This window comes from Pteropus medius, unplaced genomic scaffold (genome assembly GCF_902729225.1).
Source record: "Pteropus medius unplaced genomic scaffold, Ma_sr-lr_union100, whole genome shotgun sequence".
In the NCBI taxonomy this organism is placed as follows: Eukaryota; Metazoa; Chordata; class Mammalia; order Chiroptera; family Pteropodidae; genus Pteropus; species Pteropus medius.
The window spans coordinates 21,943,937-21,970,942 of record NW_024352787.1 but is presented as its reverse complement, the minus strand read 5'-3'; the positions used below and the strand labels follow the sequence as shown (position 1 = coordinate 21,970,942).

At 35.1% G+C, this 27,006-nt stretch overlaps 1 protein-coding gene across 3 annotated transcripts in view; it reads right to left on the bottom strand.

Moving 5' to 3' along the window:
* Positions 1 to 27,006, bottom strand: part of LOC120591729 (S-adenosyl-L-methionine-dependent tRNA 4-demethylwyosine synthase TYW1) — a 191,984-nt gene that overhangs the window by 54,181 nt on the left and 110,797 nt on the right. For all 3 annotated transcript variants that reach the window (XM_039849387.1, XM_039849389.1, XM_039849388.1), the window contains one exon: positions 14,445 to 14,580. In XM_039849387.1, coding sequence (XP_039705321.1) covers positions 14,445 to 14,580 — 136 coding nt within the window. The remainder of the gene's footprint in view (positions 1 to 14,444; positions 14,581 to 27,006) is intronic.

Sequence of the window (27,006 nt, the reverse complement as noted above, 5' to 3'; positions counted from 1 at the left end):
GGGGTGGGAAAGAGCAACAATACAGTAATACCAAAAGAGGAGAGGAGCCAGAGGATAGTGCCTTTTGCACTATCACTGCAATGTATAAAAACCAAATTGAAAAAAAAAAATGCATACTTGTTCTTGATAAAGCAATCTAGAAAACACACACAAAAAGTGAATAGAAAAAAAAAAACTGAATACTGACCAAATCTTACCCTTTGTCAGAAATTTAAATCTAACTACTTAAAACAAACAACTTAAAATTAAAGCAATCCCTCTTTGATGACTTTGTTTCTAAATGCAAAGGAACATTTAATGCCTCTACTAGAAATTAGGCAATCTATCAGTCTTTAGAAACCATGCCTATTCTTGAATTGGCTTCAATTGACCTAATTTAATACTAATTTTATGGGAGACAAAACAAAATATGTCAATATGACAGGTGAAATAAGCAAATAATGAGAAAATAAGTTCAAAAATATAACTCACGATGCAATCAAATGAAGCATTTTCTAATATTCAAAAGAGATGAGCAGGAAAACTTATAAAATTACTCCCAAAATAAATTAACTAAGTAACCAATTTAAACCTTAATGAACTGAAAAAAGCAGATCAAGGAAAGAGGGCAAAGACAATGTTACAGCATTCGGTGAAGAAAAGCTGATCCAACACTATAAAGTGTTCAAACATTTGCATTATGTAAGTTTTAGAAGGAGAGGAGAAAATGGCAATATCTGAAAAAAAAGTGGTCAAAAAAATTTCCAAATTTTATTGAAAAACATGAATCTACACATCTAAGAAGCTCAATGAACTCCAAGCATGATAAACTCAAAAAGATCCAAACTGAGACACATTAAATCAATCTATCAAAAGACAAACACAAAGAGAATCTTGAAAGCAAGACAGAAGTGATTATTCGTGTACAAGGGATCTTCAATAAGATTCAGAGTCAATTTCTTATCACCAACCATAATAGTCAGGAGGCAGTGAGATGACATAATTAAACTGCTAAAGAAAAAACCTGTCAACCAATAATTCTATACCTGGCAAAACTATCCTGCAAAAATAAAGGAGAAACTAAGTCATTCCCAAAAAAACTTAAGATGAGAAACTTCATTGTTAGCAGACCTGCCCTAGACAAAATGCTAAAGGGAGTCTTTCAGGCTAATGTGACAAGACAGTAACTTGAAACCATATGAAGAAACAAAAGTTAACTACACTGGCAAATATAAAAACCAGTATTTTTCTATTTTGGGTTCATAACATCTCTTTGTTTTCTACATGATTTAAAAGACACACATAAAACAATATTTATAAATCTATGTTAATGGGTATGCATTGTATAAAATGTAGTCTGTGACATTAACAACATAAAGGAGGGAGATACAGTTGTATAGAAACAGAGATTTTAGATTTTACTTAAGTTAACCTGGTATCAATTCAAACTAGATTGTTAAAAATTAAAAATCTTAGTTGTAATCCCCATGATAACCATTAAGAAAGTAAAAAATTCACAAAAAAGAAAATGAGGGAATCAAAAAGGTATACTGAAAAAAAAAATCAAACACAAAAGAAGGCAGTACTGAAAGAATTGAGAAATTAAAAAAATATGACATTCAGAAAACAAAAATAGCAGTTTTTCCCTATCAATAATTACTTTAAATATAAATTGATTAAATTCACTAAATAAAAGAGATAGGCAGAGTGGATTTAAAAAATTAACTAACTCTATGCTATCTACAAGAGATTCACTTTAGATCCAAAGATACAAACACGTTGAAAGTAAAAGGATGGAAAAACTATATTCCATGCAAATAGTAACCAACAGATAGCTGAAGTAGCTATACTAATATCAGATAAAACAGACTTGAAGTAAAAAAAATGTTACAAGAGACAAGAAAGTTCCTTATATATTGATAAAATGGTTAATTAATCAAGAAGATATAACACTTAAAACATACATGTACCAAAAAACAATCACATACAAGGGATCCTCCATATGGTTAACAGCCATTTCTTATCAGGAGTATTGCCAATCAAGAAATTTCAAATGAGCCTTTGGTGTCTAGAGTTTTTGTTAGAGCTTCATCATATAATGCTCACATGGCTAAATTTTGGTTTCCAGACTCTCTTAGATGTCTTCGCTGGTGAATTCTACCAAATATTCCAAAAGAATATTCTCAAACTTTTCCAAAAAATAAAAGAGAAAACACTTCTAAACTCCTTCTCTTAGGTCTGCATTATCTTCAATCCAAACCAAAGATATTATAAGAAAATATTCGTATTCCTTATGAACAGACATAGAAGTCCTCAACAAAATACTGTAATACTGAATCCAATAACTTATTAAAATATTATAAACCATAAATAAGTGAGGTTTATCCTAGGAATAAAAAAAAATCACATAGTGCATGAATTCATTTATATGAAATAGTCAGAACAGTTATATCAATAGAAATAGAAAGCGGATTAGTGGTTGTTAGAGACTGGGAGTAGGGAAGGTAGGGAGTAACTACTTTTAATGCATACAGGATTTTATTTGGGGAGTGATAAAAATGTTTAGAAACTAGGTAGAGGTGGTAATTAAACAACATTATAAATGTACTACATGCCTGACTACAGATTCAATGAATCTCAATCTAAAATGAAGGGTTTCTTTTTTTTCCAATTGACAAGATGATGCTAAAATCTGTATGGAAACGCTAAAATCGATATGGAAATGCTAAGGGCCTAGATACAATAGAATACTCACACAAAGGATCATGATATAGTTCTAAGGGAAGAAAATCAACCTAAATATCCACTTTAGGAAAGTAGAGAAACAAGAGCAATTTAAGCCTAACCTAAGTAAAAGGACAGAAATAATAAAAATTAGAGCTGAAAGTAACAGAAATCTAATAGAGAAAAATAAACAAAATCAAAACCTTGCTCTTTGAAAGGAAAAAAAAAACAATAAAATTGATAAACCTCTACTCAGGCTAACCAAGAAAAAAAGAGAGGAGACATAATTTATCAATATCAAAAATAAAATGATAATAAAGGAATACTAAAAACAATACTACATGCACAGATTTGATAAGGCAGATGAAAAAGACAAATTCCTTGAAGACAAAACATAGATCTTTAAAAATCCTCAACAAATTATTAGCAAATTGAATTCAACAATGTATAAAAATAATTACACATCCACTAACCAGTCTGGGTTTTTTTACAGATATCCAAAGCTGGTTCAATACTCAAAAAATCACCCAACATCACACATTAACAGGCTAGAGTAGAAAAATCATGTCATCATATGAATTGATGCAGAAAAGAACCTGGCGAAAGCCACTACTTATTTGTGATAAAATTCTCAGCAGGCTAGGAATGAAGAGGAATTTCCCCAACGTAAGAATATCTACAGAAAACCTACAGCTAATACCACACTTAATTGTGAGAAACAACAATTTCCCCCTAAGACTGGGAATAAGGCAAGGATACCCCCACCTCTCACCACTCCTACTGAACTTGATACCAGAAGACTTAGTGCAATAAGACAAGAAAATTAAAAGTATAAAAATGGAAAGGAAGGAAAAAAAACTTTTTCTTTACAAATGACATGATTATCACATAGGAAATCCCAAAACATTGACAAAAAAAATTCTACAACTATTGAGTATATAGCAAGATCATAGGATATAAGAATAATAAACAAAAGTTAATTGTTTTCCTATATATTAGCAATGAACAACTGGAATCTGAAATTTAAAAAAAATATATACCATTTACAATAGCACTAAAAAAAAGAAATACTTACATATAAATATAACAAAAATATGTGTAAGATCTATATGCAGAAAAACTATAAAATTCTAATTTAAAAAATCTAAATAATGGAGAGAGTCTCAGTTTCATGAATTGGAACACTCAACATTGTTACCATGTCACTTCTTCCCAAAATGATCTATAGATTCAACATAATCTCATTCAAAACTTCAGCAAGCTATTTTTTAGATACTAACTGATTTTAAAGTTTATATGGAATGGTTAGAGACTTATAATAGCCAGCACTACACTAAAGAAGAACAATGTTGGAGGAGTCAAACTACTCATTTTCAATGTTACTATCAAGCTACCGTAATTAAGACAGTATGGTATTGGCAAAAGAAGATGCATACATCAATGGAATAAACCCACATAATTATAGACAATTGATCTTTGACAAAGGAGCAAAGGAGATTCAATAGAGAAAAGATAGTTTTTTCAACAAAATGGTGCTAGAATATTTGGACATCCATATTAAATAAACAGATAAATGAACCTAGACACAGATCTTTACACCTTTTACAAAAATCAACTAAAAAGAGATCATAAACCTAAATGTAAAATGCAAAACTACAATACTTCTAGAAGAAAACACAAAAGAAAATCTATGTGACCTAGGGTTTGGTAATGGGTTTATGAATCCAATAACAAAAGCACAATTCTTGAAAGAAAAAATAAAACTTAATAAGTTTGACTTTTTTAATACTAAAAACTTCTGTTTTGAGAAAGATGCTGTTAAGAGAATATAACACAAACCATATTGAGAGAAAACATTTTCAAAACATACATCTGATAAAAATTTTATATCCAAAAGATACAAAGAACTCTTGAAAGTAAACAAATAAAAAATAAACCAATTAATAAATGGGCAAAAGATCTGAAAACACAACTCAAGAAAAAAGACATACAGATGGCAAATACACACAGATGCTCAACATCATTTACCATTAAAGAACTGCAAATTAAAATGAGATAGCACTATGTGGCTATTAGAATGGCTAAAATTAAACAACTGACAATATCAAATGCTGATAAGGATACAGTGCAATAGGAACTCTCCACTGCTAGGAGAAACACAAAATATTACATCTACTCTCAAAGACAGCAGTTTGATATAAAAATTAAACACAGATATCAACTGAGCAACAGTGCTCCTAGGTAGTTAATTCAACTACTTTGAAACTTATGTTTACCCCAAAACCTGCACACAAATATTTATATCAGCTCTACTCAAAATCACCCCAAACTGGAAGCAACCAAGATGTCCTTCAACAGGTGAACAGATAATCTGTGGTATAGCCATACAATAAATATTAGTGATAAAAAGAAATGAGCTACCAAACCATGAAAAGACATGGAAGAACCTTAAATGCATATATGTAAGTGAAAAAAGCATACTCGACTGTTCATAATAAACAAATGTAAATAACCATCAATCAGGAAATGGTTAAATAAAAAATGACATATCCATGAAATAAGGTGCAGTTATTTAAAAGAATGAGGTAAAATTTGTAAAATTATTTTGTAGAAAGAGCTACAAAATATACAAAACAAAAAAAAGCAACCTAGAGGCAGTATGTAAAGAGGATCTAATTTGTATTTTTAAAAATTCAAGTCTAGTTTATATAAATGAGATATGTCAATGAAGGTAATTTCTAAAGTAAACAGAAATCCCTTTGGGAAGTGAGATTTAAGGGGAGAGGGAGTATGGCTCAAACAGTTTTTGTTTTTACACTTCCATACTTTATATGAGAGTAAATTTGACCAAGTAGTTTTGTTCTTAAAATGACAGACTACAAAACAACATATATAGTATGATACCTGTAAAAAATATATATACTTATAAAAAAATAAGATTAAAAGAACATACATTTTGCATGTATTGCTTTGGCAATTAGGTGGAAAGCCCAAGAAACATATGACAAACATCACCTAGCAACTATGAAAAGCGTGAATTTAGAGTAAAAATGAATTCTTGATGAAAAGTGACTGAAGAACTGCAGAGTGCTAATAAGATAAGGAGAGCAAGCTTGAGACAGCTGACTGTGTAACCACAGAACCAGTCCAAAATGGCCTTGTCCTGTTTCTAAACAGACACTAAGTTGCATTTCAGAGATAAGAGGAAAATGCCACAAATCAGGCAGTCAGACGTGTGCAGTAGAGAAAGAATTCACCCTAGAGTAACATTTCAATGTCACAGCATCAAAATCCACTGTGGACTGCTTACTAAATACCCCTCCCCCGACACGCACACATTCAAACGCGCCATGCATGAAATACCATGACCCCCTAAGCGCCTGCGCACTAAGCTCTCATTTTACTGACAGAATTCTATAGAATATGCATAACTGGCCCCCACCTCCACCCATTTCTACCTATAATGTACTCAAAAACCTTGGGTCGAGGAGACAGATTTGGGTTTTGCCTTCTGTCTTCCTGCCAGACAATTTCGCAATAAAAGCTTTCCTTCCTCAAAAACTGGTGCCATAGTACTTACTGGCTCTTACGCACGTGAGGCAGCGAGCCCTTACTCCGTAACAAGTGTCACTGATTTAGACTCCAAAGTGCCAGCAAAACAACTGGTGAGTGTGTCTAGGAGACACATTTAGTTAGAAAACAGGAATTGGTTTAGGAGGAGAAAACAGGGCAGGGCTCAGGCAGAGGGAAAGAATAGAAGAATATGCTCAAGCAAGATCCTAAGATCAAGAGCGAAACCTGAGGACTAAAGCTCTGGAAACGCCTCCTGAGAGGGTGGAAGGAGAAGAAGCCTAAGAGGGGAGAAGGCAGCAAAGAACAAGAAAGAAAATGAGAAGAGTGAAATGTTCTAAGAAACCAAGGGAGGAGAGAGTTTCAAGAAGAAAATCGTGGTAAGGAAAGTTAAGCAGTACTGAATCTAGGAGGACCAACTAGGAAGTACTTACAGATGTGTCAGCAAGCAGAGCCTCAGCATAATTTCCAAATATCCTAATAGTGAGTCTAATCCAGTGGTTGTGAACTTTTTCTGTAAAGAGCTAGAGAGTAAATTTTAGGCTTTGACAGCTAAATGGTCTCTGTGGCAACTATTCCATTCTGCCAGAATAACAGGAGAGCAGCCACAGACAATGTGTAAACAAGAAGCATGGCTGTGTTCCAATAAAACCTAATTTACAAAAACAGGTGCAAGCTGGATTTGAGCCAAAGGCTAGAGTTTCCCACCCCACAGCAATCTTTACTATTCCTGCTGGGAGACAACTGCTTTCAGATTCTGCCACTAGACAAAGTAATCCCTCCTCGATCACCAGTTGCTTCTTTATAAAATTCTACCACTTGTAGATTGTGCCTATATTTTCCTTAACTGTGAATATTTAAATGAGAACATACAGGGATTCTGAATCACCACCATTGGAGATGTAGAAAAAAGGGAGATGTAGGTATTTGTAATTTAAAAAAATAAAGAAAGAAAGAAAATAAAGAGTCCAGCAGTGGAGGTTTTTGGATTATAGTCATGAGTAAGAATTAAAAGGACGAAACAAACCCAGGCCTTAAAAAATATACTTTAGAACCCATTAAGAGACAGGAAATTCTAATTTCCCTAAATTCTGATGAGGTCCGGTATTAAAGTTACCGTGGGTGGCACTACAGGTAGCTAACTCTTTGCACTAAGGAGCACATTTTAAAAATATTATAAACTAAGAGGATTAAATAAAATTTATCCCCAGGCTTTTAATATCAAGCAACAATTTCTCCAGGTTTCTTGAACCATAGTGGAACCTGAAAGTCAACCATTTAGTCATGGGTCAGGCAGGAAAAAGTAAAAATAAAAAAAGCAAAAGCTTTGTTTACTATGAACAAACACAGAACGAAAGTAACTTGCAATTATTGTGTGGTTAACTGTCGGGAGTCTGAATATGTTACTGCAAGCAAGGAACAGAGTAGATATCAATTTAACAGTACCCATTCCTAAGGATTTGTAAGATATTATTAGTATTCTCTGTATTCAATATGATTTCCTTTGTCCTTTTAGTTAATGAATATAGTAATTCTCAACTTCAATCTTTATGTGCAAAATTCTTCAAACTTGACTCTTCCTACTACATGGATTTTTTAGAATATTATCTTTACTCTGGTAAAGAAACCACTGTATTCAAAATGTAACTCCACTAAATAGAACCATCTAAAACATGAGCAAGAGGTAGATTTGTGGACTGGACTTCTCTACTTCCCTCTTAGAGATTATAAGAATTAAGTTCTGGAAAATAAGGTGGTCTCTAGCCTTCCTGCTATCCTTATCCTCAGGCACTACATCCTATTACCACCCAAAACAGGCAACCAGGAGTCCAAAAATAATCATTGCCTTTCCCTTGGAAAAAATGGGGAAGATGCACTTGAATTGTAATGGGTTCTAAAATATACAAATGGATTTACAACTGAAGGATTCTCCAGTGCTTCACTGTCTACCGGATATTTTCAAAGTACATGAAGTCAAAATATGATAATTTTCCTTCATGAGTCAAGAATAGGAAAAAATAGAAACGCTCTTTACTGTTAATGTAAAATGAAGCCTTCCTTCAGTCATTGAACTTGGAGTTCCACAACATTTTGAGATGCAGTTCACAAGTTATGAGGAAGATGAGTGACATATAACCTTCAGGTTTTTAATATAGAGAGACAGGTTTTTTTTGGGGGGGGTTAGGGTGGTTTTTGTTCTATTTTGTTTTAAAAACTCTGAAGCTATATGATATCACATCAGAAAAACTCTAAAACTGATAGAGACAAAGCTAATAAACTCTAAGGGTTACTCAAATTCTATTTACATGATTTTTAACATTTCTAACTTGTCACAGATAAAACACCTTCCCCCCCACCCCTGACTATGTGGCTAAATGAAAGTACAAATGACTGAATATAAATAGTATTTATTTCAATCCAATATCTCAGACTATGAAGAAACTAATGGCATAATTTTTTCATTCCTATGAAGGTGGCAAATGAATGTTTGCCACATATGCTAGCTTCTTATGGGCCATGTAAGAAGGGCGAGTTATCTTCACATTGCCATAAATCAAATAGAATACATAGTTTCCACGATCTCATTACCCTAATGCACTAATAAGGGTCTTCAAATGTCAATTTGAGAAAGTGCTTCCTTCTTTCTGGTTTCAATAAGCAAAAGAAATTGGCTTCTGACCACTCTTTAATTTCCCTTTCCTCTAAACTCTTTTCATAAATCAAACACAATGATTCTCATAAAAAGGTTCAATTCTAAGCTCCAAAATGGCAATATCTAAGCTAAAAATTTAAAAATAAATCTTGACATATATGGTCTTGAATGATTCCATTTGGAAAAAAAACATTAAGGAGTATGAAATCTATGCAGTGGCAGGAAAAATTTGCCCACTGGTCTCTTAGTGATGGGGGATTGATAACTTCCTTAATATCCATTTGGGGCAGTAGATCTCAATCATTTTTAACCCCAAACGACTTTTGAGAAACATAAAAATTTTCCATCAATGTTACTTGAAATTTCAAAGTAAACAGCACTGAAAACAAATTGAAAGAGATGGTCGTTTTTTTTAAAATGTCTTTTGAAACCACCTGGGTCCTTTGGACTGTTCCTCCCCAATCCTTTGCCAGATGAAAATTCATCTATGCACACAGGACAAATAACTCTACCTCTCAAATAAGCCTTGTGAAGTGACCATAGTTCTAATTTGTTGTCCAGGACTATTACTAACTTTTTTTTTTAATCTTAGTAAAAACACTGTGCTGAGTGAATGTAAATAATATTATTTATTTTAATAACATATCACAATAACTAAATCCTGGGACACTGATGAAACCATTATTCTAGAAATTAGAAATAAAACATATATCTGAGATATAAAAATATCAACTCTCCTTCTCTACCTACATGTTCAAATCAAGCAACTACGACCACCACCTAAACAAGCACCAAAGGCTTCGGTCTCCCTTCTCAGACGCCATTTGTTCTCTGTCCGTCTTACAAACATTATGCAATCTGCCTTCTATCTCCACCAAACCACTGAGATTACTTTAGTAATAAATAAACATCAATAACTGTCTATGTCTAATATTTAGGTTTTCTCCCCAAATTAACTGATTTCTTCTTTTATCTTGATTATTTCCTTCTTCCTAATAGGCTTATTTTGCTGTTACCTGTCTAACATTTGAATTTAATGCTCAGTTCATCGATGGCAGATAGCTAGTCACCTACCAATACCCATTGTCCCCTTCTTTCTTAAAAGCAGAATGCCTGAACTATGTAGAAACAACAGTATACTCAGCAAAAAGAATACATTTCACAGCCTTCCTCAGCAAGCTGTGATTAAAAGACTAAGTTCTGGCCAATAAGATGTAAATGGAAGAGTTGTGAAAATCATCTTTAAAAAAATATGTGTCCTTATTGTACCCATCCTTGTACTGCCTGCTCAAAACGAAGGCTGCAATGCCAACATAATGGCTGGAGCTCTAGCAAACATTTTGGACCATTAAGTAAACTTCAGAATGAAAGTCATATGTTGAATGTGAAGAGAAAGATAGGAACCCATATCTCTGATGACATTGTGAAGGCGCTGAGTAGGAAAAACATACTTTCCCTCCTGTGTTTATTCTTACACTACTACCACAATTTACTACCGGATATAGTATCTGAAGATAGTATCAGATCCCACAGGTTAAGTGCTCAGTCCCACAAGACTGTCCCCACTCCACTTCAGATGTCAATCGCAAGTCCAAGTTGTCACCTGTGCTTCCGACTGATCAGCTATAAATTGGAGGTTCCCATGATCTCCTTGGGTTCTGTTAATTTGCTAGAGTGGCTCACAGAACTCAGGAAAAGTTTACTTACTGTTTCCAGCTTATTATAAAAGGAAATGATAAAGGATACAGATTAACATCCAGAAGACAAAGATGTGTAGGGCAAGGCACATGGGAAGGAGCAAGGAACTTCCATGCTCGCTCCAAGCACCTCTGTGTGTGTGTTCGACAACTGGAAGCTCCCGGAATTCTGCACCTTTGGGATTTATAAGGTGGCTTACCATGTAGACATGATTGTTCATTAACTCAATTTCCATTCACTTTCCCCTTTCTAGAGAAGTAGGTGGGAGGAGAGAAGGGACTGAAAGTTTCAAGTGTCTCATTATGGCATGATCTTTCTGACGAATAGCGCCCATCTGAGAGCCTTCCAAGAGCACACCCAGACTCATAGCATTAAAACAAAAGATGTTCCCACTGCTCTTACCACTTAGGAACTTACAAGGTTTTTAGCTGCTCTGTGTCAGGAACCAGAGATGGAGGTCTATATATATATGTATTATCTATATTATATATTATATGTGTTATATACATAAAATATCATCTCACACTGAGTAAGTTGATAGACTAAGCTGCCTTTAACATGAAGGTCATAGAGAAGTTTTAATACCATGGAAAAATGTTATGACTAATGTTAATAATAATAAAAGCAGATAAAATTGAGTCATATGTAAAAAAGCAATCTCCTTTATCCCACCATCTCAAAGGATTAAACAGAAGTACTTCGAAATGTTAACAGTGGTTGTCTCAAGGTCCTTGAATTTTACGGGTAATTTCTTTCCTTTCTCCTTTATATTCCTCTTTATTTCCCCAAAACTTCTATAATCAACATGTAACATTTTTATAATCAAAGATAAGAAGGTCAAACAGTAAATGTTTGTTTTTTAATCTGAAAATTGTGGGCCACATGGATACATTGGTTATTTAAATATTAGATACAGAGCTATCTCATTAATGTACAGTAAGCCCTTCTTAAGAATGGCACATTACTCCAATAATGTCAGGTCAGAGCATGCTCACATCTGTAGAAAGAAGGCTAATGTTCAGTCTTGATATCTAAGAATGTATAATGCAGGGAATTATTCTCGTCTTTTTTATTTTCGAATATGAGGTTTCAAGAATATTAATGCTATTGCTTAAACATGGAAAAGGATTAATTATTTCAGTTTTCCTACTAGATCTTCAATTTGGCATAATGTGCCAGCAGAAACACATCTGACCATGCTGCTAATAAAAGTCTATTGCCAAAAGTAGGCAGTGGTATCTTGTACAAGATTGATTTCTCTTTTTTAAAAACAGGACTGTATGACAAGTAGCTGTTATGGATGGAAATTGAAGCTAACATATTTCTTGCTGTTTATCGAGACGGAACTGCTTTTTAGCCCCACATACTCAAGTACCAATATATTTCTCTCCTCATATTTGACAAGAAAAATTTTGACAAAGGATAAAGATCTGGAAATGTAAACATCATATTTGCCGAGAGTTAGAAAAAAAAAAAATGCTACCTTCTTCTGCATTTTTGAGTTGCACTAGCTTATAAATAGGCTGGAACTCTTGAGACAAATCAAAATTCCTTTTGATTTATAAAGTTCAAAAAATTCTCTTCAAATGGTTTTCCTTGCTCAGGTATACTAAAAAACTAAACAAGTAACAGAAGATAACAGTATGGGTGTTCTAATTGAAATATCTGAAATGGCACTTTTATTTTAAAGTTTTTATTTAAAAATGCATTATATCAGATTATTGTAATAATATGTTTGACCCAAGCTAATATAGTTGCAACATACAAGTTTTATTTTTGAGTGTTAAACAATAGTAAAACAGATGTTACCTCATAGTATCTACTATACCAATAACATCAAATATTCAAAAGGAAATAACACAGCTTGAGTTAAAGAAAACTTTTTATTTAAAGAGCAGCTTCCTGCCACAAATCTTCTTTCTTAAATGATAACATAAACAATACAAGAAAGAGAAATATAAACTCTAATTGCTACAAAATGCTTAGAAAGTGCTTGCCCTAATCTGCAGGCAGATATTTTAAATAGCCCAATGAAATTTTTTCAACTAGAGTTCACATGGACATAATAATGATGTCATATGTAAGAAGCTCTAAGGTTAGAAAATACTGTAGAACTTTAAATTGCTACATTACTATCAGTGAGTCAACCCAGAACACTTACGATTGAATTGGACATCTAAAGGTTTATAGCTTTAAGATAAGCAATCACTATGGAAAATTTACTCAAAAGAGAAAAAGCAAGCTATTAAGCCACTCTGCTAATGCCTACTTCTCATATTCCACACTGACTCAGAATACAGTAAAGATAACAGTCTCAGATGTGTCTGACAGTGGCAGCTCCTGCTGTTTACTCCCATCTAAATCCATTCTAATTTTTATGTCATGTATCTCCTACCTGTTGTCTTAACAAGTGAAGAGGATATAGCTGAAGGTAAAGTCCAGAGACAGAGATTTTAGGAACCCAAGAAGCACCAATACCTGCCAGCTTTAAAAAATAACCCAAAACAGATCAGAAACCAAAGTAATGCCTATTTTCCATTTCTTAAATAATATCAGCATTAATCGACAAAAAGGGCATTGATTTAACTTCTCAAGCATAAAACAGGGGCGGGGAGGAGATTTAATCAGCTAAAGAGTCAGAAAATGTATACAGTACATCTTACCACTACAAAAGTCTAGTGAGTTTCCATTCATTCATTTTTTTTTTTTTTAAATTATCCAATACCATAAAATGTGCTGTGCCAGACATCATGTGAAACTCAGACATGAGTAAGAAATCCAGTTGGGGAAAGAGGCTAGGATAAAACAGAAGAAATAAGCATTTTATAGATATAAAACTTGAGAATGGAGAAAGGAGCAGCTAATTGCAACTAGAAAAGGCTTCATGGTAGAGACAGCAATGCAGCTGAGCCTCTGAAGGTTGCATTGAATTTCTACAAGTCAAGGAAATGGAAAGGACATTCTAGGCTTTAAAGAGGTAACCAAAGGCTCAGAAACTAAGCGCAGGGCACATCTGCAGAAATAGCAACATCAGCAGGGAAGTACAGCATTCCTGGGAATATCATGAACAATAACTCCAGAAATGTGCAGTGGGGCCAGAAGGTTAGGGATGCCAAAGTAACTGCTGGACAAAGGAGAGAACAGGAGTTTTTCTGAGTCAGTGACTCCCATAACTGGCTGCATAGTACATCATCTGGGATGTTAAAAATGCAGATTCTCAAATCCCACTAGAAATAGGAAATTGTAATTTTTTAAGCTCCTATAGTGATTCTCATTTTCAGTCAGATTTGGGAACGACGTGAAGAACTGCAGGGCAGAAGCAAAGAGAACTGAAAAGAGGAAATGGCTACAAGAGAAGAAGAGTAGAACAAACAGAAAATACCAACTATTGAGATGTGAGGAAAAGAAGAACCAGAAGCTGACTTTAAGTCTAAAAGAAATGGAAAGTAAGTATGCCATAAGAGAACGTGTAAGAAGGGGCAAATGTCTGTAGGAAAAGATATTAAATTTGGACATTCTGAGGATATGTGCTTTATCAGGTTGAAAATTTGGTTCTAGGAATTCAGGAAAATTAACTTCATACTTAAACATATATTACTTGTGTACACCTCTTCTAGAGTTGCTATGTACTACTACTACTCTCTGCCTAAATACGTGAAGGGCAAATATACATATGGCAGAGTGCTACAAACTTAAGAACTCAATAAATATTTATTAAATAATGAAAGCTAAAGATTTTATTTAGTCTTTTTTTAAGAAAGGAAAATAACCTCTTTCCACTTCATTTATTTTTTTCTTTTAAAGATGTCATCATTCTTACCTTTGCTGCCAAGGCTTTTAAACTGTCGAGGAATCTTTGCCAGAAATCCTTGAAGAGTGGGCGGTCGATTTTCTTCAGGCTATCTTTGGTGCTAGCATCCACACTGACATATAGCTGGGTAACTGGTTTGAGGTTCCTTGGTAATTTAAAATTTAAACAGCAACAACAACACAACAATAAAAAAATAAAATTATGCCTATGTCAGGCTTTTCATGATTTAAAACTTACAATCTGTAATAGATATGGTGATTAAACATTTCACTAAGTCTAGAGGCTTCTACTTCTCCCAGAAGACTGAAACAATGATTTAATAATGTGACAGAATGGGCTATCAGTTGATTATTTTAAAAAATGACTAAATATCATCCCTAATAAACTGAAAACATTCAGTTACTTAAAATTGGTTCTTCTTCAAATACTAGGTTTTAGTGGAAAACAAACAAAACAAGATCTAGTTTTAGGTTTGGCACCATCAGCCCAGCACAATTAGAGGGGTCTGTCATACCTAAATTTCTCCATGCTGACACTTAAGATTTATATAGCTGAAATCACAAACCATGTGGGGGGGTGGGTGTTAATGGGCCACCTCCCATCATTGGTTCACTGATGGGAACAAGAAACCCCAAAAGCTCAAGCCACCTTGGAAGGGCACAAAGGGCACAAAGCCTCACCTATGCCTCTGAGAGCAGGAGTAGGTTTAAAGTCAAGCCTGTGTGGGCAAACAAAGACCTACCTATTCAGTGAGCTTTAAGCAATACAGAGCGAGAACAGCAGCAAGCAAGCACTTACAAAGGACCAAACTCCAAAAGGGAAATCTAAGTGGTAGATTCTTATTTTTCTTTGCCTTCTTAATCAGTTTCCATGAATACCACTCATTTTCCACTTCTCTCAAATTCACTGACTCATTTCATAATGTCAACCTTATCCACTAGATTTCTTGCCAGTTTTGTTTTAAGCACAGATTGTACTTTTTCCAAAGCCTCTCTATTCTCTCTTCAAATGGGTCTCATAATTCATTCTCTTCAATAAATTTAGAACTAGAAAGAAGAAAATTCCCCCTTAATAATTCTCTAACCAAATTTTTCCAATATTAATTTTCTATAACTATTCTGCAATTTGTACTTACCCCTAGAATGTTATTTATGCACTTTTTGTTTCAAAGTCTATGCAGTTTTTTAAAACAGATATAATTCACATGCCATAAAATGCACCATCGAAGTGGTTTATGTACTTTTTATATCTATCAATATCAGCTTTATCAATATTTGAGTGTAAGCCCCTTAAGTACAGGACCATATTTTTCTTTTTATCCAGCCATACAGACACTTAAAGCTACTTTTGAGTTGATATTGTTGACTTTGAGTGACATAACTTTTAAGGGCACATAGGCCAAACAAATGATTGTAATGATCTAGCTTCATGACATATGGAAAAATCCGAAGGGTCTAAACCTAAAGTTATTAAAAGTGAAGAAGCTCTGATCAAAGTTAGGAAAGAAGTGATTAAAATATTGGTAGACTCTCATTGCTTTAATCTCTCTCCAATACCGAGATACAAAGAGAATCCTTGAAAGCTCACTAATGTGTCACTACTGAGCAAAGAAAAGTCAGCAATTACTAAACATGCAAAACGACAGCATACTGTGATGCTGCAGCATTTTGTCTTATCACCATTTTGCTGGGTGCCTCTTTAACAACAAACAAGTTAAGCTACCTTAACCAGACTTTATGTTTCACAAAGAATAAAAATAGAAAAGATTGTCTTAATGGATACTGCTGGCTTTCATCATCTGATGCTTATGGGGCTTTGCCATAAAGCTAGCTGCCTGATGCAAAATGGGAACTGGCCTGACCTTTTTACTATGCCTCCATAATGATTTAAGAACAGTAAATTCCAAAGGCAATAGTTATTTTACAAACCTCCATCACTTGCCAGAAAAGAAGCCCTGGACACTGACAGTACCAATAAGAAATTTTTGTTAATACTAAATGTCTGAGGTGCTATAATCAGAGAAGTTTATAGATCTCTTGCCAAGGAACAGAGAAAGAATGGAAAAGAAGAAAAGTCCCTAGGAATCAGGTGCATTCTTAAGGGGCTCAAAACCAATAAAAGAAACTTAAGAGAAACTTTTTGAGCTCAGGGATCTTATCTGTGCTTGGTACTGACCTCTATTCCCCAGGACAGGTAATAAGGCTCCCAGCATGGTCATTTGTCTATTCTATACAGAGATAGCATCATTTTAGTTCTCCAAAAGCAAGAGAATGTTATATCCCAAAATCATCACAATAATTCCTGTGCTTGAGAATCTCATACTGCTGCTGAGCACAATTAAAGAGGACTATACCACGAAAGGGATATACAACCCTAAGCCCAATTCCCAGTGAAAATGCCCAATGAATCTCGATATGATTTTTGTGATGACCCTTCATCCTGCTAATTTTAAAACTCTGAGCTAAGAATAATCATATCTAGAAATGCATTGTAATTTGGACATAAAAATCCCTCTCCCTTTTCCTTTCTGTAGGCCTACTATTCTCTACAGAAAGGAAAAAAGGGAGATTTATTTTGTAAGAAATCAAGTGGATTAAATAGTAAATTCGAAGCTTCTATTGGACAAAAAAGTAAACAAGTGGCCCAAACTTCCGATACTATTAAAACCAGAATCTCTAGGGAGGACTGGGCAAGATGGCATAGACAGTATAGGCTTTTGTATGTCTTCTCTTGTGACAAGGCCAGAGTTGTGACAGAACCACGAAGCAAAGAGCAAGCAGAGTTGCCTGGGGTCTGGATTAACAGAAGCCCTACAACTAGGGAGAGAAATAAGAAATCACCCTACAATGGAAGGAGGTAGGAGGGGCAGAGATGCAAGGCTGCCCAGTCCCAAGCGTCTGAATGAGACAGAGGCTGTGGCAGCTGTAGCTGGCAGGTGCAGACGTTCCTCTTAAAGAGGTTGCAACTGGACTTTCACAGTGATGGACTTACTTGCTCTGAGCACTATCGCTGGGTTGGCTGCTTCAAGGGTGCCAGGGACTTACAAGGGAATACTGAGTTGTTGGAACAAGAATCAGAGGCAAATCTATCTCCTGGGCAGAAGTCAAAAATACTGTAATAAATATGTAAGGAGGCAAAGGATTACTAGATTGATTGGCGTGATCACTTTGTGAGTTATATAGATTTCTAATCACTATGTTATACAACTGAAACTAATATATTATTGTATGCCAGCTATAATTGAAAAAAAATTATTGAATTGTACACTATAAATATGAGCAACTAATTGTCTATTTTATTTCAATAAAGCTGTAAAAAATGCAAAAACAAACAAACAACACAGAATCTCTAAGACAATCTGGGCTGTCATATAAGGCCAAATAATTTAGAAAGAGAATGAAGGAGAAGGAGAAAACTATTTACCATTTATTATATGTGCTGAGTGTATTGGGCTATGTAATTTACTCTTCTTGTTCAGTTCACTGAATCCTCATAATAAAACAATAAGGTAGTTACTACTTATGTCCATTTTAGAGAAGATGAAACTGAGGTTCAAAGAAGTAGCTTGTTCAAGTATACACAAAGAATATGTGGATAATCTCACATTTAATAATCTCAACAACATGATTTGAGCTAAAAAATGACTCCAGAGCCAGTTCTCCTAGCCCTGTGTCACAATGCCTCCATCAAAAGGGCAGTTAGCAAGCAGTGCACTCTGGGCCTCGTCATAGAAACCCAAGAACAGTATTTCAAGCCTCACAGCAGTATTTCTCTAAGTGTGGTCATGACCATCTGTGTCGAAGCACATAGAAATGCAAGTTCTTGCGCCTCTCCAAGACTGAATCAGCCTCCAGGGACGGGGCTTTGGAAAGTGTATCATTATATTAGTTTTAAGAACTTCTCAACATTGATGAAAGAAACTGAAAACATGAATAGATGTTCACAAATCAGAAAAATTAATATTATTAAAATGTCCATTACCCAAAGCCATCTATAGATTCAATGAAATCTCAATTCCAATGGCACTTTTTACAGAAATAGAAAAAAAAATCTTAAAATTCATATGGAACCACAAAAGGTCCCGAATAGTCAAAGCAATCCTGAGAAAAAACAAAGATAGAAGCATCACAATTCCTGATTTCGAACTATACTGCAAAGCTACAGCAATCAAAACAGTATGGTACTGGCATAAAAACAAACACATATGCCAATGGAACAGACTCAAGAATCCAAAAAAATAAACCCACGCATACATGGTCAATTAATATTCTGACAAGGGAATCAAGAATTCTCAATGTGTAAATGATAGTCTCTTCCATAAATGACACTGGTGTTGCAGAAATATTGCAAAAATCAGACCAGCGAGAAAGCAAGCACCAACTCGGAGAGCTGGAGAACTCAGGTTTATTATGCTGGCAGTCCCAGAGGAGCTAGTGCTCTAAAGATCTGAGCCCCGAGCTCAGGGGAAACTTTGCTTTTATAGGACTTAGTTGGCGTGGGCCGATTGGTTAATTTGTCCCGAGACGGTTACAGAGCGCGGGAGTTGCTATGAGTTGCAGGCAGTTACATTTGTTATTTAGACAGAACAAGCAAAAGGGAAGATGAGTCTTTAGTTAATTTCGAGGTCACCCTGCCCTATGACCTATGCAGCAAGCGTATCTACAGAAGCAGAACAAAGAGCTGATTAAAGTTAGCCTTTTGAGTGAAAATTCCTCTTCACTGGGACAACCTGATATTCACATACAAAAAGTGAAATTGGACCTTTATATTACATCAGTCACAAAAACTTATTCCAAATGAATTAAAAACTTAAATATAAGACCCAAACTGTAAAACTCCCAGAAGAAAACATAGGGAAAGTTCCTTAACATTTTGGTCTTGGCAACAATTTTTTGGATATGACTCCAAAGGTGCAAGCAACAAAAGCAAAAATAAATAAGTGGAACTATATCGAACTAAAAGCTTCTACACAGCACAATAAATGATCAACAAAATGAAAACCTACGGAATGGGAAAAAACATTTGCAAATTAATATCTAAAATATGTAAAAACTTGTACAACTCAACGGCAAAATAATAATAATAATAATAACAAATAATCCAATTTTAAAATGGGCAAAAGACCTGAATATACGTTTTTCCAAAGAAGATACACAAATGGCCACAGCTACACAAAAAGATGTTCCACGTCATTAATCATCAGGGAAATACAAATCAAAATCGCAATGAGATATAACCTCACTCCTGGCAGAATGGCTATTATCAAAAAGATAAGTACTAACGAGGATGTAGAGAAAAAGGAATCCTTGTGCACTGCTGGTAGGAATGTAAACTGGTACTATTACTATGGAAGACGGTATGGAAGGTCCTCAAAAAAAATTAAAAATAGAACTATCACATGATCCAGCAATCCCACTTCTGGGTATGTATGTATGTATGTATGTATGTATGTATGTATGTATGTATGTATGTATGTGTGTGTGTGTGTGTGTGTGTACCCGAAAAAAATGAAATCAGTGCCTTGAAGAGATACGTGCACCCCAATGTTCATTATTCACAATAGCAAAGACATGAAAAAAACAAGTGTCTGTCTATAGATGAATGAATAAAGAAAATATGGTACATGTATACAGTGAAATATTATTAAGCGATGAGAAAGAAGTAAATCCTGCCATTTGCAACAACATGGATGAACCTGGAAGACATTATGCTAAGTAAGATAAGCCAGGCACAGAAAGACAAATACTAAATGAACTCACTTATATATGGAAATCTAAAAAAGGGACAGTTTCTATCAGCTGTTTTTTTACCCACTATATATGGGCCATACTCTATTTCATGACTTTTTAAAAATAAAAATTGCACATTTTAAATAATATTATGTGACAACTCTATAAATCATATAACTCTCAACTCGATTTTCCCCCTGCTTGTTGCTGAACTAATTTGATAAATTCTGTATTTTTGTTGCTTCTAGCCACTAAGTTAACTTAGTGGTCAGGTAATGACTGGACAGAGATATCCTGAAATGCCTATCCTGAAATGCCTGAAAAGCAATAAGTCTCCCAGCCTTTGTTGAGGGATATGCCTTCAATGCCCAGGCAGGCAGTTGACAACTCCGACTTAGTTTTCACTGTCTGCTTTCTCAAGACATCAATATCAGGCAGAGATAACAGTATAAAGCCTTTCCAAGTCCTCTCTGGCCTGCCCACAGCCCTGCCCAGGTGTTTAGTCTTCTAGGTTCCTAGGAACATGCTGGAGTGTTTCAAAGTTCCCTATGGACATCTCATTCCCCAGTTTTTCCTTTTACGTTTTTTGGTTAAGTCTTATTTGCCAAAGCGGTTACTACTGCCTCAGGCAGCTGTGAAGTTACACAATTGCTGATAATTATTTGTGAGAAACACCAAGAGAAAAGCTGTTTCACTGGACAAACTCTAAGTCATTTCAAATAAAGACAACCACTGTTGAGTGAGGGGTTCTAGAGAATTATCACATAAACCATATAACCATATAATGACGTTTCCTGGAATGGAACTTTGAAGGAGTTCCAACTCTGTCTTGCCCATTCCACTAGCTACCAGGCTGCTGCTTTTTACCATAACAGTAGGCTATTCGTTTTTAAGGCTACTGCAGAGCTGGAGAAGTTGGAATGGAATAGCGACGCTTACTGTTCTCATTAAAATTCAGCCATTTTTCTAGAATAAATGCTCCTCAGATGGTTGTGTACCTAAGTTAAGAAAAAGTTGATTCTGACAATTTTTGCCAGTGTTCTCATAGTTTTTATAAAGAAACAGGTTTTTGAAGGTCTGTACTCTGCTATTCCTGCTGACATCTAACACACAAGTTTTGTTTTTATTTTCATCATCATTCACCACAATATTTTCTGTCCATTCTGATTTCTTCTTTGACCCATAAGCAAATAAGAAATACACTGTTTAAATTACAAATATATTGAAATATTCTAGTTATCTTTTTGTACTGATTTACAGATTAATTACATTGTGTTCAGATATCATGTTCTACATGATTTCGATATTTTGTTGAAACTTGCTATAATGCCCAGCATACAACCATTTGGTAATTGTTTGTGAGCAAGTTCTGTTCTCTTGAAAAGAATTTTCTATTACAAAGTTTCTGGTTTCAATGCTCTCTTTCTGTAATATAGGCTAAATTTGTTAATTTAGTTGTTCAAATCTTCACTACTGCTGCTGATTTTGATTTGCTTTTTTATCAGTTTGAAAAATGTGTTAAAAATCCACTACTTATCCTTGTAGTTCTATCAATTTTGAGATTATGTGTTTGAGTGTTTATAAATTTTGAATCGTTATTTTATATTCCTGGTATGTTTAATATTTTCTTAACAAATATCCAATTTTATCTCAAGTAATGGTTCTTGCCTTTAAGTATACTTTGACCAATATTATTTAGCTTGCCTTTTCAAAGGTAAAACATCTAAGTGTTTTTCATGTATTATATCATATACTCACAATGCCACTATAAGGCAGTTGTTATTATTACAAACATTATACAGGTGAGGAAACTAGGCTCTGAGAAGTTATCTTCCCTGTGTCAGAAAGACAGCAGGGGATCCAGTCAAGATTCAAACTGAGATCTCTTCTAAACACAACAATTTTTAATACATTTATTAAAAACAAAACAGGCTGAGGAAAAAAAAAACTTAAAATGAAAAGATCAGAGGTATTTCTAATCAATCTTCATTTTATTGTGGTTGTTTTCTATAACCATTCTGAGCTAACAAATACCAAGTAACTTTATTTTTTATTAAAATTAATACATTTCTTCATTTACTAAGCAATTAACATGTTAAAAGCTATTCAATTGATGGAGGTTCTCTAAAACATATGGTGAATGTGTTAGCAATAGCCAAAGAAAACAAATCATAAAGAAAACAAAGTAACAGAAATACAGGTAGAAGAAACAAAAAGACAATGAAATTCACATGTAGTTTCAATGAAGAAGGTGCTCAAAAGTAAATGTACACAGGGACAAATTTGGTTGTGAGAGAAGATCTGGAAAGTTAAATGTCATAGTTAAACATGCAACAGAACTCTGTCTTCTTCTAATAAGCCTGCTAGCAGATAGAAAGCTTTGAATAAACAGTATTTATCACCCCCCTCAAAAAAAGAAAAAAAGATTTAAAATATAGACTTAAAAGTAATATAAAATAGATAAAAAAATTATGATAAAAGTAAAGGTGGACAAAGGTGAAGCTAAGAGTGAATCAGTCTACAAAGGGCTACACATTTGACTCTAACCTCTCTAACACACTCATTAAGAGGGGGACATGGTTACAGGATTCAAATGTCCACAAACTAAGAACAAACTAGTTCTCCGAGAGTCTTCAGAGAGAACACCGTTTCTAACTAATGTGAAATAAAAGGTTTGTGGAACATCACCCTCAACTTCTTCCTTACCTTACAACACAACGACTTTCAGAGATCTGCTTTTAACAAGGTGTTTTATTATAGGTCTTTGGCATCACAGCACAAAACAATTTATGAGTAATGACATACAGTGCTCTGTCAGAACGATGATTCCCACGTATGATGAACCTTTACGACTGCAGGCTGAATGCACCCTAAACTGCACATTATCTAGAATAAGGGTCCTAAACTTACATGTCTGCATCAGCCAAGGATATAATGTGAGTCAAGCAAGCCACTTTTAAAGGAAAAAGAAGGTCTTTGGGCACTAAAACACAGATCACACATGAAACACACAAGAATATTCTTTCTTTACTCAAAGCAATATGCTCCCATTTTTTTTTGTACTACATGGTACTCTCAGTACACCCTTTATTCACATTTATTGGAAACAGTGACAGAACTTTCTCTGCTATAAGAGAATCAACAGTGCAATGCCTCTGACAAGTGGCAGATGATACAGCCTCAGAGTTGAGGAGATGACAAAATGGTAGTGTGTGGCAAACTGAAAAGCACAAACCTTTTATTTCACACTTGTCAGAAGCTACACCGAGAAGATAACCATTAGTTGGTGTAATATTGTGATGTGTGTGTGTGTGTGTGTGTGTGTGTGTAGTTTTTGTCCCTAATTCCTGGCACAGAATTCCTAAAACCTTTGGAATTTTCTGAGCAAGAGAGGCAAGAGAAGTGTTTTTGTTATCCATAATAAGCCCCTTTCAACTATACCATAACTTATACTACTAATGAAGTGACTCTTATGGGCCTCTAGATAGCCTAAGGATAAGAGCTAGTTGCCAGCATTGTGATTAGAGCAGCGGTCCCCAACCTTTTTGACACCATGGACTAATGGTGCTCCTATGAGAATCCAATGCCTAATGATCTGAGGTGGAGCTGAGGCGGTGATGCTAGCACTGGGGAGCAGCTGCAAATACAGATGAAGTTTCACTCACTCACCTGACACTCACCTCCTGTTATGTGGCCCGGTTCCTAACGGGCCACAGACTGGTACTTTAGCCCCACAGTCCAACCTCCAAGAGGGGAGATGGACTAAAGACTGAGCTAATCACCAATGAAAGATGATTTAATCAATACTGATATGATGAAATCTCCATAAAAACCCCTAAATGATGGAGTTCAGGGAGGTTCCAGGTTGGTGAAAACACTGAAGTGCTGGGAGGCTCCCATGAGGCTCTTCCATTTGGCTATTCCTGAGTTGTATCTTTTATAACAAACCTGTAATAGTAAGTAAACTATTTTCCCTGAGTACTGAGTGCACTTCTAACAAATTATCAAACTTGAGGAGGGAGGTTATGGTAAGCCCCAATTTACAGTTAGTCAGAAGTGCAGAAGGCACCCTGCAACTTGCGATTGGGGTCAGAAGTGTGGGGCAATCTTGTAGGGAATCCTGTGGGGTCTACACTAATTCCAGGTAGTTGGTGTCAGAACTGAATTGAATTGTAGAACACCCAGTTGGTGTCTGCAGAGAACTGGAAAATTGCTTGGTGTGGAAAACCCACACATCTGGTGTCGTACGTGTGAGTAAAAGAAAACAGACAAAAGTGAAATGTTCTGATATTGTAAAATAGCACTTCTTGACAATTTTTGTTTCTTTTTTCAAAAGTCTGTACTCAGATTTTATGCAAAATATCTGGATTTTAAATGTGGTTCAAAAAAGAAAAGTTTTTAAACATGGTATAGAACAAATAAAACCTACTTCTTATCATCTGCCAGTTTGACATCGCTAGTCTTAACAACCCTCTGGCTAGCCCACGTAACTATAATTTGTTTTCGATTTAGTTCCTGAAAAATACTGAATCCCAGCAGGTTCTATGCCTATCCTCCTTGATAAGTACAGTGTATTATTCTACATGGTAGACTGCAAATATGGCCATAAATTCCTCCTTTCCCTGTATCTATGTTCCTTTGCTCTGTAGCTTTGAGTGCCCTCTCACTGACGCTAAGCTTGGCCATGTGACTTGCTTTTGTCAATGGGAAGTGAGCAAATATGACACAAGCAGAGGCTTGAAAGACGCTTGTGTACTGGGGCTTGCCCTTCCTTGCTGCTCTTTGAAACCCTGCCAATATGTGATGTCCAGACTAGCTTGTTGGAGGATAAGAGGCTACATGAATAGAGGCCCCAGTTGTCTCAGCTAAGGCCATCATAAACCAGTAGGCCTAGCAGATCCACCAACTAACTAGCAATATGAACAACAATGAGACCAGCAAAGATAGCCAAGATCAAAAGACTTCCCAGCCAATCCAGAATTATGAGCTAAATAAATGGTTGTTAGTTTGAGTGACTCAATTTTGAGGAGAGTAGTATTAGCAAGATACCTAATACATGCTACAGTATATTGGTTATATGCATATAAAATTACCATTACAAAAGATTTCTCTTGGTGGAACTAAGAGGGATTTTCCTTAAGGGAAATGGCTTTTATTGTCTAATCACTATCAGCCTTATTATTAACACTAAATGTCATACACATCCTTGTCACTTTTCATTAGCCTCTGAGTTGACAAACGAGAACATAAAGCTACTAAAAATGTAACAGTTTTCTTATTTGCCTAAGGTGTTTGCTTCTATACTCCATAAGTTCTCAAGGATCACTCACTGTAATAATTTCCCTAGGTTGGAGAACTGCTGGCAAAGAGACAGATGCTTTGGAGCTTGAGGACAGACTGAAATCCTCTTAAGGAAAAATAAAACATCCTGAGAGGGTGACTGGCCTGAATGTAAATGCTTGCATGTGGGTCAAAGGAAGCCCACTGGCAAAGTCAAAATTCTCCTCAAAAGATATCAGAGTGTAAGTTAAGCATTATGGTAATTTAGAAAAAAAAATTTATTTAATAAAAACTAATAAACCACACAACCACCCAGAAAACATTATTATTTCATAGTGTATGCTGAAAGATAAAATAGTGGCAAGAGGCTCACCTAATAACTAAACTGAATGAGCTGACCTGCTGTGTAGAATTAGCACTATAAACATAAGGGGTAACTTCTAAAATTCATGACTTCTGTGCTCTACTGGTAAATCTATAAGCCTGGTTTTTCTGAAAGAAACTAAGACACCAGAGACAACTGGAATTTAGAATCCTCCTGATTCACAGAATTAAAATATCTGCATTTAGAGAAGCATCGTCCAAAGTATTTAAACTTGTAGTTTTATAACACATCTTTGTATCCTGTATAGCAAATCACATTTTGCTTTTGTTATAATTTTTTTCTGAACATTCACATCTTTCACTGGGGGAAATGTGGGGATAGGAGGGTTGCCTTATTGGGGCACACACATTACTCCCAGAATTACTCTTCAGAGAAAGGTACACCTAGAGATTATGGTCTTCAATCCATCCATGTCAGAGTTTCAATTTGAGAAATTCTTCCCAGGTTTTAGTACTAATCTCTCAATCTCAGCGTTGGTTTTATCTTTCTCTATGTCTAGATAGGTATTACAATTGATAAGACATGCTAACTTTTTGAGATCCAAACCTAAAATGGCTACTTTCTATATATTCTCTCCTATGCCAAGGAAAAAATGTAACGAAGAAAGCAATGAAATTCCCTGAACCATGGCACCCTTAACATTAACAGTCAGAAGGTGGCTTCAAAAAAAAAAAAATTTTTTTTTTTTAAATAACTTCTCATTTCTGGGGATTCCTTCATTCTTGAGTATTCTTCATAGGGTGCACCTTTAAAAACATTTTTGTTCAAGATTGGAGAAAATTGCTAATTTCCTATTCCCTTTCACTTCACTTCTTCCTTGTTGCCTACCTTCTAATTTACCAGTGCCCATACTAAAAGATTGGTTTAGTAACCATACACCATCATATCCCATTTGTTTATTGATGGTGGTCAAGACTAGTACTGATGTCTTGTTATATCACGATCCTCCTGCTGACAAGAGAAGACTCATCAGCAGGAATGGGAAAGAGAGGTTCAAAAACATCTACCTAATGTTCACTGTGTGCCAGATATTTTACTGGACACTTTCAAGTAGATATCTTATTAATTCTCTATAATTTTCCTTATTCCATTTGCAAGTAATAGCATGCACGATCAAAACTATGAATCATCTTCTCTGGTTATCATTTTACATCCTACCCTAGCAGATTCAATTCTT